We start from the raw sequence: 16,798 nt of genomic DNA, 5'->3' as shown, positions 1-16,798 counted from the left end.
TGAGAAAAGCTGTTTGAATCAAACCTTAGTCAGTCTGTAGAATTTAGATTGTGAGTTTATTTTTATTTCTTACAAAGCCAACTTTGAGCTCTATGCCTGCTACTTATAGTCATTTAATCTATCTTTCTGTAGTTAATAAACCTGTTTTATATTTTACCTAAAACAGAGTGTTTTAGGTTGAAATGCTTAGAGAATCTCAGCTCAGGCTAATAAGGACTTTTGCATGTCTACTACCCTTGTTGGAATGGAGAACTAATTAATGAGCTTGCACTGTCCAAGAGAGTCATAAGCAGTGTAAGATAGTATATTTCAGTGTTGCAAGGCTGAGGACTAGGGTGATTTGCTGGTGCCTCACTCTGTATAATTCATGAATGACTGAGAAAGCCTTCATACGATTTAGCTGTGTGTGGGTCTCCACATGCTGATGGCTGAGCGATCACAGCACCCAGAAGAGTTCACTGCCTGTCACTGGCTGGCATTGCATCATGAGAGACAGCCCAGGCTGGAGACTTAAGGGGGCACAACAGTCCCACAGTTTCAGGTTGTACCCTAGGGATCCCATCACACAGAACCATGGGGTTCAGGCAGGTTTGTATTTGGGATGGCTAGACTGTACCCACCACTGCCCAACCTACTGCAACTACGCTACTATTTTTAGCATGCTAGTTCAGATGAGAGCTAGTGCGAGTACATGTACGCAATCTTGGAATCACACCCCTCACTTGTAGAGTACATGCAGCCTGAGTTGCACAGACTTTCAGAGAAACTTAGGCTCTAGTAACTACATTCCATTTTCAAAAATGGATTAATTTTGGCTTATAAGTGCACAAGTTACTTTTGAAAAATAGTTACTGGATGATCTGAAAAGTTTTCCCACTGTGTAAAAAGATAGTAATCATTACTGACTAATTATATGGGTGCCAGAGTGAACAGATGGCCTCCTTTAGGAGATCATTACCAACAACCTAAAGGGTCACCTGAAGGCAACTGAAGACTAGGGTAATTGCCACCATCAGCCCCGAGCATATGACAACTGATGTATGAATATGCACACACAAAACACACAAGTCCCTTAATATTCCTAAAGTCAAGTAATATAAGTAGATATATCCTGTGTTATTGATAAGCCACAAAGATAAACGCAAAGAAAGAGTAAACTTCAGATTATTTTTAAACAAACACAAAATTAAATTGAATGTAGTGCTTATGAAGGTTCCCAGACTGAAAACAATAAGTGGTCCTACATGGAATGTGGAGAATTCTCCCTGGCTTCCAATGTGCCCTATCCCAGCAAACAAAGCTGCATCCAGCAAACATCATCATTCCATGAAACAGGTTTTCTGCCTCTTTGTTTCCTACCAAAGGAAGTATATATAACCAGGTTCCAATCCCTTTCTCAGTCAATTACAAAGAAAGCAAAGTAAATGGAGATATTTTTCTCAGTTACAAAAAGAGGTCCACATAACACTAAAAGCAGCAAACAAATCCCACTGAGAGAATGCTGCCAGTATAGAGCCTCTACATCAAATCTGTATCCTCAATACCACAGAAAGAAATATCTGAAACAGTCTAGAGACTAAAACTGACCCTCCACTACAGGACCCTAGACAGTGGAAAGAGCAGCCACAAGCACCTTAATTGTGCTGTTCTGACTATCCAGTGGACTTCAGACCATCCATCCTTTCATATACCAGAACTCTTCAGGTCCTCTGTGCATTATACACTTTCTGATATTTAGATCACTTAACATATGCAATTTCTGGTTCTAAAAAGAACATTTTTGTGTGTGGAACCCTTCTGTGAAAGGTGTCTCAATGCACCCATGTCAATAAAAACAGAATTTAGCCATCCAGATCTAACTGAAGATTACCACCAGACTTATCAGGCCCAGAAAACCCTGAGAACATCTACTATGGCTGTATGCAAAAATCCTATGAAGTTCGACTTTCCCTGGCACCTTACTGTCCAGTGAGGATGCTTCCTGAGAAAATAGTCTAGGTAGGAGTCATGAGACCAAGCTTTTGCTAAATGATTGAACTGTTACATGCAGACTTACCTCCTTTGTCTGACCTGGACTGCCCAGGATTCCCGGTTTTAGTAGGGATATCAAGCCGAGACATGTTTATTAGAGTTCTAATGAATCCCAATCTTCGGGGGGCGGGGGGGTGTCATGTCTGTTCAATCTGCCATGCACATCAGGACTTTGGTGATATGAATGGTCCAAGGCAGCAGAAGAGCCAATGTACTACAGGAAAGAGGTTCAAAGCCTCTCACTGCCCTCCTGAATTGCTAGTAACAAGCCAGCAAGGAGGTCCTTGAAGTAACCAGCAAAAAGGGCAGTGCACGGATTCTCAGGAAGACTAGGACCAGGTTTCAAGAATTACCTTATCTCTCTTGCATGCCCTGCCAATGGTGTGCCCCAGGAAACACAGTCAGGTGTTACAGTATTGGGACAGAGCAAGGGCATATTAGGTGCAATTGTTCTCAGTAACGCAATTACCTCTCCAGCCTCATGACAAGGTTGAGCACCGGAAAAGGGGGGGCAGGGGGGAAGCTACCATCTTAGCCAGGCGTTCATTATGACAGGGCTCTCAAATTACGGCCCATGATCTGCAGAGCACTTGCTGGTGGTACGTGAAAAGCTAGCTGGTCACATGGTGTCGGCTCAGTATCTGACTTACAGCAGCTAAATCACACTGATTAAAAATATACAAATTTTAATATTTTCCAACAAGTATAACCCAATCCTCTAACCAACTGCAAATTGGAAGGCAGGTGGTCAGCATGATTGAGACTGGGAGGAAAAAAATCAAAGCAGATATGCTATTTTAAAAGCTGGAGAATCTCTGCACTATCAAAAGCTGTATAAAATATTTGACAGCTAACTGCACTTAACACGATCAGACTTGAGCACTGCATGTATATAACTGAAGAGATGAGTCACATCTAATCACATAGCCCTAGAAAAAGAAAGTATAAACGAAGGAAAATTAAGACAAAAGGATGTGTGTGTACCTACTGGGAAAAGCAGTCCGTTTACTTCCTGGTATATGATGCTATAATACCTGCTACAGTAAAAGCTGTTTTATCCAGCATTTTGGGGGAATGGGGAGTGCTGGTAAGTGAAAAATGCCGGTTAACTAAGAGGGAAGGAGTTTGGGTGCAGGGCTGGGGTGCAGGAGTGGATGCAGGCGGGGGCTTGGGGCACCTCCACCTAGGAGTCGCCAGGACATGTCACTACTTGTAGGGAGCCACCTGTGGTGAGTGCCCCCCCCCGGATCCAGCACCCCGCACCCACTCCCACACCCCATGCCAACCAGACTACAAACTGGAATTTCATTGAAGATCAGAAATGCTGGTTTATAGAGCTTTCCAGCTGGTGAAGTGCTGGATAAAACAGCTTTTACTGTATATGGATATTTTTTGTAGTTTGAGAAAAGGGACCTATTAAAATAACTTATCATAAAAATATAAAGACTGAAAATGGACTAAATTGAAGTAGTTCTTTCATCTAAATGTACTGCTTCATTTTTTCATAAAGAGAACTTAATATTAAATATTTAATGAAGAATCTCAAGAAATATAGCTCTGAACAAAATCAAGACTAAAGTAAAATTAACTGAAGTAAAGATTGTAACAGCTATTAATTTTTTCATATTAATCTAAAACATCATAATGGAACATTAAAAAATACCAAATTAATTCTTTGTTTCATTGGACAGCACATGTAAGGATATATAAATAATCTCTCATGTATGACAATATCCCCACCCCCACAAGTAGCTGTAAAATAGACTTAGGATCATTATAGAAATGGGATGCTAACGTACATTGTGGCCTCTTAACATAATTGTTCAAAGAAGAAAAAAAGTTAGCAATGGGAGAAGCCTGAGGAAAGAAGCACCACTGATTGAATGTTATCAGCAGATGTTCGGCAAAGCTTGCGAATATCTGGGAAGGGCACAGTAATACATATTTGTAAGTATTATTTATAGCTTTAGTTGTAAAACTATGTTAACTGAGGTATGCAAGGCATGCCAGCATACTACAGTATTTAACTTGTGATGGAACTTAACATTACAAAAATTGCAACTTATGATGATCTTACCTAAACCTAGATTTTTTAAATTTCTTCTTGGATATTGAGACAGGTGGTTTTTCAGAATAATGTAGACGTAATCTTATTTCAGTCTGACAGGACAGCCACCCAGAATCCAGAGTTTGAACACCATCTGCCAAAGTAAACATGATGAAAAGTAGTAACAGTTATATACAGCCCAAGAGATTTTCAAAAAAGAAACATACATCAATATAAATTAAAAATAGAATATTGGTATAACTTTGAAATAGCGTGATTTCACATAACTAGTTTCTTTGGCACAGTCTACCATACCTGTAACCAATGTTCCCTCCAATTTTTTCCACCCATGTGCAGAATAAATTTTGTTATGTGCACCGCAGTAACGTGCGGATGTGTGCCAGCAGTAGAAACAGAAAACCTAGATATTATCTTTTTAAAAAGTTACCAATAGGGATAATTACTCCAGCCAGGACTGGTTAGGCATTTTAGAACTCACTACTCAATTAATTAAATTTAAGTGTAAGAGAGAAAAAAATTATAAAATGCATAGACCAGTCAAAAAACTAAAAACACACTTTGAAAAAATAAAATTACTGAGAATATAAGTACGAAGACGTAACACCACCACCACCATGTGAAAGAGTGTGTGCTGGCAAGAGGTAGAGAAGAATCCTCAGCTTCTCAGAATGAGGAAAGTAGTGCTACAAGTGGGGCTGCCAGGAGGGGGCACAAGGTACCAGCTACCAGATGTTCAGAAATTGCTTCTGCAGCTTTGAAGCTGCTGAGAAGCAATAGATTAGTGTGGCTGTGAAAAGAAGTGACAACTCTGAAGACAGGAGTAAGAGAGGTAGTTGGGGGGGGGGGGGCATAAAGCAAAGACAGGAGAAAACAGAAGTTAAGAATTTAGTGGAAGGGACAGAATTGAGGTGTAATGTGACAGTAGTGTCAAACTTGGATAATTTTGTAGGTGTTAGAGGGCTGAGCAATGAGTGAATGGTGGCGTGGCTGTGAGGTGTGTGAAAAAACAGTTGTAAAGTGAGGGAGAACTTGGTATGAAGCATGCAAGTGTGGGCACATACATATGAGAGCAATTGGGGAGGTAGTGTATTGATGGCTCTTGGCCTGATTTATTTAGGCAGACTGTCCATGTTTATTCTAAGGCTGGACTAAGAATTTTGCCTAGACTGGAAAGTTTTGAAATTTTACCAAAATGGGCTTAACAGGTATGTTCAATTTAACATTACAAATTTTGACAGTTAACAAAGCAGTAGAGAGCAGTGCAGGATACATCCTTTAACATAGAGATGGTGAGCATACAGTAAACATGGGCCACTGAAAAATGCCACGAACCCACGATGCACTGTGAGCCACTATGCCAACCTACAAATGCTAGCAGCAAAAGGTGGTGAGTAGGACTGTGGGACAGCTACTCACAGTGCACTACTCTCACGGTCTATGCTAGAGCCCCAACTGTGGGCACACTCTGGTGACAGAGAGAGTGTATTATAGTGCTTTTTGATAGTCAACATAACTTTTGTCAACATAACTCTGTAGTGTAGACAACACCTAAAAGGTATTACCAAACCTAACAGCTGACACACAGCAGCAGTGAGAATCTGGGGAGGATGAAGATCATGGCCAAAACATGATGCCACAGCATCCTGCTGTCAGTAGAATATCCCCCTGGCACATGGCTGGTGCTCTTCCCCCTGAAAAGGGCATCACCAGTCGGAAGCAGGCCCTCAGGCATTGGCAAATGTTTTGTTTAAGCCAACACCTAGAATTTCAAAATATTTGTAAATCGCTAACACCTGACTTCTTAAAATTCATACATGCTGGTAAGGATTTTAAAGTAATTAATACATCTTACTTACTATGGATTCCAAACTGTCCATCATCAACAGAGATGTCATTTTCTGTAATTGAAGGGAGGGGAAACGGAAGGAAACTAGTTAGCATTCTTACCTTACAGAGTCAAATGTCAAAATTAAACTACTGTATTTAAAATTTAGAAGGAAAAAAGTAGACAAAGAATAAGCATATTTATTGCAAAATTCTATTAAATGCATTCTAAAAGTTTGGTTCTCTTGCAGATTACACTATATTGCTAGTATTCTGTTTCGCTAGCGTTCAAGATCCGTTTAGTATTATATATGTTGACAGTGTTTAAGAAATGTTTCTTGAAAGCATACAAGCTTTTTGCTACGAAAAGCTTCTCAATCAAGTTAGTCACAATTAAAATGCTTATTCTGTGCATCTGACAGACCCGTTTCCCTGGAACAAGATATTCAAAGTGTTTCTTCACTTTTACCCTACTCAGAAAGGTTATAAAACAGGAAGCTCAGGAAGTATGCAAACTCACCAGCATAACCATAACCCATTCAGAGCTATGAAAAAAAACACTAAAGAAATAATCACTGTGTTTCTCAAAATTTGAGAACCAAATTTGACTTATTTCAGAGTAACAGCCGTGTTAGTCTGTATTCGCAAAAAGAAAAGGAGTACTTGTGGCACCTTAGAGACTAACCAATTTATTAGAGCATAAGCTTTCGTGAGCTACAGCTCACTTCCTTTGACTTAGTAATATTTTGCCAATAATGTCATTAGCCTTTTGTAAAAAACACCACAATTCTGCCCTCAATCTTTAATAGTAATTAAAGAACGTTTTGTGGTGTAATGACAAGTTTTCTATCTGCATTAATAGACTGACATTTGTGACAAAAGAGATGTTTTATTTTTTCAATGAACTTGCGAAGAGTTATTTCTGACAGCAAAAGTTTTCACACAGCTCTAGATCTCCAATATCCAGGTTTTACTAGATCAAGAAAGTACTTTTTCTTTTAAAAAAAGACTGTTTATAAACAAACAGAGCTGCTATATTAAATAGATAGATCCCTGGGAAGTTCATTTAACATATTAAAAACAAGTAAGTTCTTATCTCATTACATTTATTAGTACTTTAGCTTTCCTAGGAAATATATTTTACTTTTTAAATAATCACCCCAGAATTCACAGGACCAGTGTATTTTTTTTCCAATGACTACTGGGTGAAAAAGAATAAAGTTGAATATTACTTAAAAATTCAAAACTGTTCAGAGTAAGGTAAACATATGTATTAGAAAAAAAGTTCAACAGAGGGTGGAATATAGACCAGAATATTAATTGCTGACCAATATATAGAAAAAACAATTTTCTGCAGGAACAGAAATCATTAACTGCTCTAATTCACAAAAAAAAAAAAAACTAACTAGTAAGCAACAGTAATCCCTTATGATACACATGATTAATCCTAACAGATATTTAAATAGAAGATTCTAACTAAAGGGTACACTCTCTCCAGGAACCAGAAGGTACTTAATATATGTAGAATGAACTAATTCAAGTTTAGAAAACACTGGCCTTCTGATATACTAGACAAAAAAATATATGTAGAAAAGTGCCATCCTGCGATCTGAACTACACTCAATGGATGACTTCAATCACTTTTTAAAAAGAAAGTTTGGATTTCAGAAAACTCTAAGGAACTTAATCAAGTTCGTATCATATGTCCCTACAACAAAAGGGGGATTTCTGGTATTTACCAGTTAGAAAAAACTCCATCACCTTGAATTATGTTGCTATTGTTGTTAGTAATATCTATTTAAGATGCCCACTCACTGGGATTAAAGTCCTCTTTAAATTTACTACTGGAACTTCATATGAACAAGGACAAGGGTAAATTCATATCCTCCCCTTCTTCACATTTCTTTTAAAAATGTAACTATGGATCCTCAGTCTCAAAGAGTGACAAACATCAAAAAGTTATGCTAACTCCAATTTAAATAGAAATAGGCAAAAGACAATATTTAGGAAACAACTTCAAATCTATTACTTTTTAAAGCAGTTGCTCACAGGAGTTTAAGATTTGATAATTTTAAGGTTTTGAGAATGAGGTCCATGATGTATAAAGAAATTTTATTTACCTGCAACACATTACTAAATTTAAATATTTGAAAGCTATAAATTGTTGTCAATCCCACTAAACCAATGTGCAGCATATTAGTAATCTTATGCATATGCCTCAAACAGATGCAATTGATGCCCATACCTAAAGGGGTTATTGATCGTGGTTGTAGATGAGTCTCCCACTTGTGAACTATGACTTGGCAGGGACCATCGATAGTCTGTAATTTAAAAGTTAAATGTCTGCAATAATCTCTTATGTCATATCTGATATTCTACCCACAATGCCACTTTGGGTGCTTGTGATCTTAATTTATATGCTAAAGAATAAGAAAAGATGCTAAAGAATAAGCCCTGGTCTACACTGGGGGGGGATCGATCTAAGTTACACAACTTCAGCTACGTGAATAACGTAGCTGAAGTAGATGTACTTAGATCAATTTACCATGGTGTCTTCACTGTGGTGAGACGACTGCTGCCGCTCCCCTGTCAACTCCGCCTGCGCCTCTCGCGGAGCTGGAGTACAGGAGTCGATGGGAGAGCGCTCGGGGGTCGATTTATTGCGTCTAGACTAGACGTGGTAAATCAATCCCTGGTGGATCGATCGCTGCCCACCGATCCGGTGGGTAGTGTAGACATACCCTTAGAAAAGAAAAGGCTTGCTTCTTACTACTGAGACTGCTGATGATGCGATTTGATGAGTCAGGTCACACTATGACAAACTGACAAATTCAGACTGGGAGCAGAGCAGTTGGATGGAATTATTAAGTCCTCAGAATTTATAGCTACTGTACTTTATTGGAAAGTTATGCTTTCCAATAAGAAAACAATTCTCACTGAACTCAGGTTTTTGTTTTAATTTGTGGTACTTCAATAGATATTCAGATAATTAATGCTAATATTACTACTTAAATTTATTCCTTCAGGTAGACTTCTAACCCATCCAACACAAGTTTTTTAAAATTATCTATTTTATTTGGTGAGGAACTCAGACTGACACAAAAGTGTTTTGGCTGTGGCAGAGGTCCTGCTCTTCTGCATTACCTCAAACAGAACATCTGAGTTTGGTTCACTACCACAAAAGGAATATAAAAAATTTACACGGCTTAAAAGGCATAGCAAAAGCATAAAGAAAGCGTTCACAATGCTCAAAGGGAGGCACATCATTTTAGGTGAACCATATATCCATGTTAAATATTTTACATATATAGACTATTCCTGGGCAAAGGAGAATGTATTCATAGAAGAATCCACAGAAGAGGGATGAAGATGCCAGGGCAGAAGATTAAGAAATCCCACTACAAAAATATGCTTCTAACTTTATACACAATAAGCTATCAGTGAAGTCCTTGGTGGTTAGTTTTGGTTGGACCAACATTAAATTTGTGGGTTCCCCCAAACTTTGGCAATTGTAGGGGGCAATATTTGGTTTTAGTGAATCTGGTAGAAAGCCAGTTAGATATTGAGAACAATGATAGTTTCTCTGTTGCGAGGATCAACAGAACTTTAAAAATGCTTTCTAAGTTAGAGCTTATAGTGAATCATTTGGCTGGCTGCAGAAGCAGGAACTGAGACTTTGTTGGGCCCAAGTCTCTGGATAATCTGTACTGAATGGGACTTAATGACTAAAGTTATTTTTCTGCCCTTTTTTTCTCCTTAAATTATCTACTTCCCCTATCAATACATGGTTACCATTTTCTACAGGAAGTGCTGTTAGCTATCTCCAGGGTTCACCATCCTGGTATTTTTGGCTAAGAAGCCACTCTAGATTTCATCAAGCCTACATTGTCCCTTCTCTTACAAGGCATCATAAGCTCCAACACCAGTTTCGTCTCAGCAGAGTTAAAAAAAAGACGAAAACATTTATTTTGTTTCGGATTAACAGAAACAACTTAATTTGCTGATAAAAAAATGGAAAATTCAGACAAACTTAAAATCCAACAGTAATAATCAAAATATCTGAACATTGTGAATATTTATGGCTCAGTATCAATTTTTTAGCACCAGCTGGGACTTCCTGATATTATGTAAAGGATATGTAATCTATTAAGGTTTTTGCATTAGGTGACCCCAAAAGCCAAAGATTTAAAAGTATTCAGTAAATTTAGGCTTGATCTCTGTATCACTGCTAAAAAGAAATGCCAAGGTCCCATTTAGCTCAAAGCTGCATATACCCCACCCAAAGCCACTTCATGCAAAATACATACCCAAAGTTATTTAGCACTTGATGCTTTAAAAAGGTAGAATACATCTAGTTATAACACAATATTACATTATTAATCTCTCTTTTGGTAATGTTATGCTAATTAACAGTACACAGAGAGAGAGAGAGATCACAATTGCAAGGATAATAGAGGGAAAGGGAAAACAGAATTGTCTAAAATACGAGTAAGTTGAAAAGAATATGAAGTCAAGTTTCTTCCCTGTTTTCTTATAACAGACCCACACGCTTTTGGCTGACACACACACTCTGGATTCCCACAGTGAAAATTATGTCTGCCAGCAGGGAGGCAGGTGCCACAGCTGCTCCCATCAAGTAGCCCAGTGACCTCTCCAAAAGCTAAAAAACGAACAATGATAGCAGGGTATGAACAAAGGAAGTCAGTCTCTGCCCTGAAGAACTCACCAATGGAATCTATGCAAGTGTAATGCCAGGTGCCTAAATGGGCATTTCACATGCACACCGTAAGTCCAAGATTCTCAAAATGGAACCTATGTGCCATATAAAAGCTGGGTAAGAGCACAAGGCAGCTGAATGCCTTAGAAGGCTATAGTATGACTTTTAACAACGAGGTCCATCTACCTAGGTTTTTATACTGCTCTCATAGGCCACATTTGAGCACATCAACCAGCACTGGCACAAAATCTGAAAGCTCAAAGGGTAGCTGACTTCACAAGGCTCAAAGACTCTAGAACACACATTTAAGTTACCTAACACTGAAAACTAGTTAGCCTAGTATTTTCTGTTGCCTGAAACATTTTCAAGTAGTAACGATTTAACACACAACTTACTGCTGTACCACAGTAAAGTGGAGAACCCCCTCATTGCTAGCAGTTAGGCAGAAACTAGAAGTTGCTAGCCTGCTACTGACTGACAGCCAAAGGATTTTGCTAGGGTACTCTGCTAGTAAATGCAGAGCATGAACCCAAGATTCATCTTTGGAGTGTTTTTATTACTAGAAAATTTTAAGAAAATACAAAGCTCTGTTAAAATCCCCATGAATATATCAAATGGTATTCTGCCAATATTTAAAAAAGTGAATGAAGAGTGATGCCAAGTTTTCAAAGCTTTGCTACACCCACTGGTGGCTTAGTCACTGTATTTTTCTTTGAAGGAAATTCCCTAAAATGTGCAAGCTTATTTACTGGAAGGAAAATATTAAATAAAGGTCAAGAGTTTATGTATTTTATTATTTATTCTTTATTCACCACAATGAGCTTTTAAAAACCATACTTAATAGTATAGTATATTTAATTTATGTATAATATACATGCATGACATGTTCCAGACAGGATTGTTATTTTTTTTTCCCAACAGTTTTTTTTTTTTCCCTGCAGAAGCAACCTGCCCAAATAAGGAACTTCATAAAAATAGAAGTTTGAAGCAAAGTAATTGCAATAAGTGAGTATATCTTTAAAAGACATATATACGTTTGAAAAAAAAAAGCTCAGCTTGTACAAAATAGCAGAAATATCTAGTAATACTTTGCTTCTAACTGTATGTAACCATTTGTTCACAAAAATGCACAAGATACATAAAAGCTATTGCAAAAGGTATCTAGAATTCATTAAAAGCTTTTTTCCTTCTGCATGGATGTGCTGTCTTTCATTAATGCAGCCAAGACATGCCTTAACTGTACACAAATAATTCATATTCATGAATTTTTGTTTATATTTATAAATAAGGGGGGAAGATGGTAGCAAATCTTAAAACAACCCAAGACAGTTATTATTTATAAATACTTAAATATAAACTGTCCTTTTAATTTGACAGCATATTTTCAAGTGAAATAAAACCAGTCAAAGATACTACCCAAAATGACAATTTACAAGATTGAAGGACAGGATTTTTCAATTTATTTCTTCTTGAATTTGAATACTGAGATTATTATGAGGAGAGATTAGAGGCTAGGACTTCTCATCTTGGAAAAGAGGAGACTAAAGGGGGATGTGATTGAATATATAAAATCATGAGTGGTATGGAGAAAGTGAATAAGGAAAAGTTATTTACTTGTTTCCATAATATAAGAACTAAGGGCCACCAAATGAAATTAATGGGCAGCAGGTTTAAAACAAATAAAAGGAAGTTCTTCTTCACACAGCAAATAATTAATCTGTGGAACTCCTTGCCTGAGGAGGCTGTGAAAGCTAGGACTATAACCGGATTTAAAAGAGAACTAGATAAATTCATGGAGGTTGAGTCCATTAATGGCTATTAGCCTGGATGGGTAAGGAATGGTGTCCCTAACCTCTGTTTGTCAGAGGGTGGAGATGGACGGCAGGAGAGAGAGATCATTTGATCATTACCTATTAGGTTCACTCTCTCTTGGACACCTGGCATTGGCCGCTGTCGGCACACAGGATACTGGGCTGGATTGACCTTTGGTCTGACCCAGTATGGCCATTCTTATGTTCTGATTATAAAGCATATTTTGCTGTGCTAAAATTTTCAGCTTCTCATTTGTATTAGTATTTTGTTTCTAGATAGGTGAAAGTGGTCAGTTTCCTCTATTAGCCCTTATGTCTGTGGCCTCTAGTTTAGCCAATATTCACATATATATCAATATGATGTTCTGTTTCAAGCATATGCGGCACCCTCAGTTCATGAAGAAATGTGAAACAGAACTGCTAACCACTTTACATATTTAAACTGGGTTTGTCTTTAGCAGTTTTTATTCTAATGCATGTTTATAAATTTACAAACTGAAACTTTATTATGGGACTACAAAACTACTTTTTCCAAAACGTATTTCGAGATACTTAACCCCCTAATTTGTTTATTAGATGAAGGATTAGCATACAGATATTTCAGTGATTATTCAGATAGATTAAAAGTTCAAGCTATATGAAGTACCTTTCAGACCCTTACTAAATTTTGTGTTAGTGCAACTGTACAGATAATAAGTTTCAAATTTAGAAGTTAACCAAGAGTACTAAATAAAACAGCAGGAAATATATAATACAGTCCAGTGATTGAAAAGTGTTTTGAATCTCAAATTATATTAAAAACATAGTTCTTAGTTATTAGATAATTAACATTTCATCTCCTTAGGTTTTCTGTATACTTGGTTCATTTGTGTTGTATTTTTTATTTTGTTCTTAAACTGATCTTTCCTATATCCATAAACAACTCAAGAACTAAAAAAGGGCCAAGCCACTAGAAAAGCACTTCTAGACACAGAAACCAATTTTATTAAAAAATTAAGTCAGGTGTTTATAACAAGGTGCAATTTAAACTTTGTAGGTGGATAGTTATCTCACTATGGCTATTTATATGGGTTTTTATATACAGTAGCTATTTACTCTGCTATTCCATAAAATTCATACTTACCTTGGCAGCCTCTGCATCACACGGTACATAGAGCGTGCACGATACAGAGCACCTACTTAAAGAAACACACTCACCAATATATACTGTGAACTTTTGCAAATATTACAAGGGAAAATGTTTTACTAGCAAAAAATTTCTTGCCAATTTTCTTTTAAGCTAAGTATGCTTTCTCCCCCAGTTGTTACTGCTTACATTTTAAATATTGGGGTATCTGAACAACTATCCGACTTGTTAGGCCTTAAAACTGACCTACCTTGACAGGAGTCCCCGTTTATAAGTTTCTCACCTTGAAAAAAAACCATCATTGTACCCTCCTCTTATGCCCCTAGAATATTTCACAAATATCTGTTTTAAGTCTCAGTTTAAGATTAGTTGATTTCACATGCTGGAACGGATAAAGTAACACCATCTTTTAGAGCATGTGTCAAATAAGTAATGTTACTGAGAATTTTAATAAATGTTTTTTTCAAATATATTTTCAACTCAAGAAAGAAATTTTCCCCATCTCCAAAAAAATGAAAACCAAGACCAGTCAATTTTTAGACTTATTAGCCATGAAATAATTTAAAATATTTGAGCTATACAAAGAGGATGCACGATTCTGCAGCCCTTCCACGTATTTACTTACTAATGAAGTCATATAATTGATAATGAATTGGGCCCTAGTGAAGAACTACAATATATTTGTAGACGTAATAGGTGCAAAAGACAGTTGGGTGGGTTTACTGGACCACTCTTCTTCAGTATGGTGGCTTCTAGGAAAATGCAGCTAAACAGTAGCTGTTCATTTTCCCCACACGACTATATGATCAGATCATCTCCTTGGAGCTCTCCTATCCTTAATCCCAAGAAGAGCTTGGTATCCACAGATGAGTATGCTGCCTTCTAACTCCTACTCACATGCATCTTCAGTATGAATCCACATAAAAACTGCAGGTGTATAACTCATGCAAATGCGTACTTAGGAACTGTAGAAAATATTGGAATGCTCTCTCTTTTTTGGCTTTTTTAAATGAAAGCAGTTAAGAGGCAGTTAAAATTTAATGTTTTATGAAAAATGTAAATATTAAAGACAGCCCAGTAAAGCAGAATTTTAGCATGTTTACTTAAATTACCAATAATTTTCTTCTGCTATTACACATTTACATTATTATGATGCAATACTCTTACCTTTTGTAATAAAGTTTCTGGCTTTTAATGATTACTTCTAGTGACAACAGATAAAGATGACCTGAACTTATGATGGATTTTGTATGTATTTAAGCTCTGCATGATCCTCACGCATTTTTATTGGAGGAACAAAAACCAGCAGTTGTGGGACAGGGTGGTAGGAATGATTAAAGTAAAACTCCATTTAGTAACAGTAAGTTGTCGCAGACTAAGTTTGTGTCCATTATATTATTTTGCTGGAGTCATAAGACATACTCCTTATGAGTTAAAGTATTACAGTTCAAAAAAAACAAAGAACACCAGCTTAAAAAGTTATACATACCTTGGGTCCTAAGAAGCACCCTTTAAAATATCGATACTGAACAGCAACTCCTCTAGTAAGTTCAACAGTAGTTTTCCATAATATACTGCAGAAAAATAGTTTTTTTAAAAGTATTTGGTTACATGAAGGTTTTCAAAAAATGTTATCGTTAGCCCAAAACTAAAAGTTGTACAGAAACAGGTAAGTATACAAATATGGCTTTGGAAAAATATGATTTAAGTACATTTCTTGCTACCTCTTAAAAAAAAAAAGCACCAGGGCTGTTTGTTTCTTTTCCTAACTTACTTTAAAGAAAGAAAACATTCACAAATACACTAGGCTAGCATTCTTGAAACTTGAATAACAGTTCTGAACTTATGTAACAGCCCTCTAAAATGGTTTGAGAGGCTGAAAGCATTTTACAAAATTTATAATGAAGTTGCAGTATGATTTTATTGCTACAACCATCTATTATCAATGCTGCAATAGTGAGAGTCAGCCAGCCATTTAGAAAAAGGCCACATCTAGAATGTTGTGGTAATACAAATATGCAGCACTGTCAGCTATTCCATTAAATATAAGAAGCTTTGAAACTTGATTGTGATCTCAGACATAAGTGCATGTTCTTATACATCTTGTAAAATAAACTGTAAAAAAGTCACAAAAAGTTCTCTTCTAGTTGACTTAGTTAAGCATGCATCAAGTAAAATAATAAAATACATAGCACTTCTATTGTGCCTTTCATCAGTAGATCTGAGGTGCTTTACAAAGTAAGGAAAAACAATTTATCTTCATTTTACAGACGGGTGAAAATGAGAAACAGTTAAATGAATAAGGTCACACAGAGTCATTGGCAGAGTTAGGAACAGATTCTGGGCATGCTATTCCCCAAATCAGAGAAAAATAAGCAACACAGTGTAATTTTAAGAAACTGGTTGACTCTTCCTGCAGTATTTATTCCCATACTAAACCATTTAAAAATTTATGCAACACAAGTGTTAGGGTTTGATATTCCCCCATTTCATATGTACACAAAAAACTTCTCTTATTATCGGTTTACAGTCACAGCAACAGAAGATCCTCCTTAACAGCACTTTAAAGAAGTTTTTGCAAGTGTCCTGCTGAGCAGTGCTACCACACCACTCCAGTATGTGATCTCACTCATAACTGGAATAGCAGGTGTGTAAGTTACAAATTCTATTACATTAGTAAACATCTTTTTTCTAAAAATGCTTTCCAAAATGATCAAACAATGGAAAGACCTGATTAGATAAAACAGGTTTTATGAAGTGTGTATAGTTTTTAGAATTTTGAATTCAGCATCAAAATGCAAGTATTAGATCAGTATTTTTATTTCTAAAAGCTTACCCATCAGCATCATCAGCCTGAAGAACCACTGAAGTTTTAGGATTCCAGTTTCCCAAAGCGCTGCAACTCCCACATATTGCAAAAACCTCTCCTAGGAAGATAATCATCATAATTACTTGGACTTGTCTTCAATTAGAAATGGCATTCTACACAGTGGCTGAAGGGGTTTTAAAACTTGTGATATAAGACAGACCCCAATCCAGCCCTCTTCAAGTTTTTGTTTCACAAAGGATATTTTACTACAGGACTGTGACTGTGCTTCAAATTTCATCTCCAGTTTACAGATGGGCAGGTCCATTGAAAGTAACTGCTAAATAATAGGAACCACCACACAAATACTTCTGCAGACAATGGTACAGGCAGATTCCAAAGTCAGTTTCCTTGA

At 36.8% G+C, this 16,798-nt stretch overlaps 1 protein-coding gene across 3 annotated transcripts in view; it reads right to left on the bottom strand.

Moving 5' to 3' along the window:
• Positions 1–16,798, bottom strand: part of GPCPD1 (glycerophosphocholine phosphodiesterase 1) — a 79,726-nt gene that overhangs the window by 39,908 nt on the left and 23,020 nt on the right. For all 3 annotated transcript variants that reach the window (XM_084623407.1, XM_084623405.1, XM_084623406.1), the window contains exons 3-7: positions 16,414–16,504; positions 15,067–15,151; positions 8,169–8,244; positions 5,956–5,997; positions 4,109–4,232 (exon numbers count right to left, since the gene is read on the bottom strand). In XM_084623407.1, coding sequence (XP_084479533.1) covers positions 4,109–4,232; positions 5,956–5,997; positions 8,169–8,244; positions 15,067–15,151; positions 16,414–16,504 — 418 coding nt within the window. The remainder of the gene's footprint in view (positions 1–4,108; positions 4,233–5,955; positions 5,998–8,168; positions 8,245–15,066; positions 15,152–16,413; positions 16,505–16,798) is intronic.

This window comes from Lepidochelys olivacea (assembly GCF_965140295.1).
Source record: "Lepidochelys olivacea isolate rLepOli2 genome assembly, chromosome: 3".
In the NCBI taxonomy this organism is placed as follows: Eukaryota; Metazoa; Chordata; order Testudines; family Cheloniidae; genus Lepidochelys; species Lepidochelys olivacea.
This window is presented reverse-complemented; position numbering and strand designations above follow the sequence as displayed.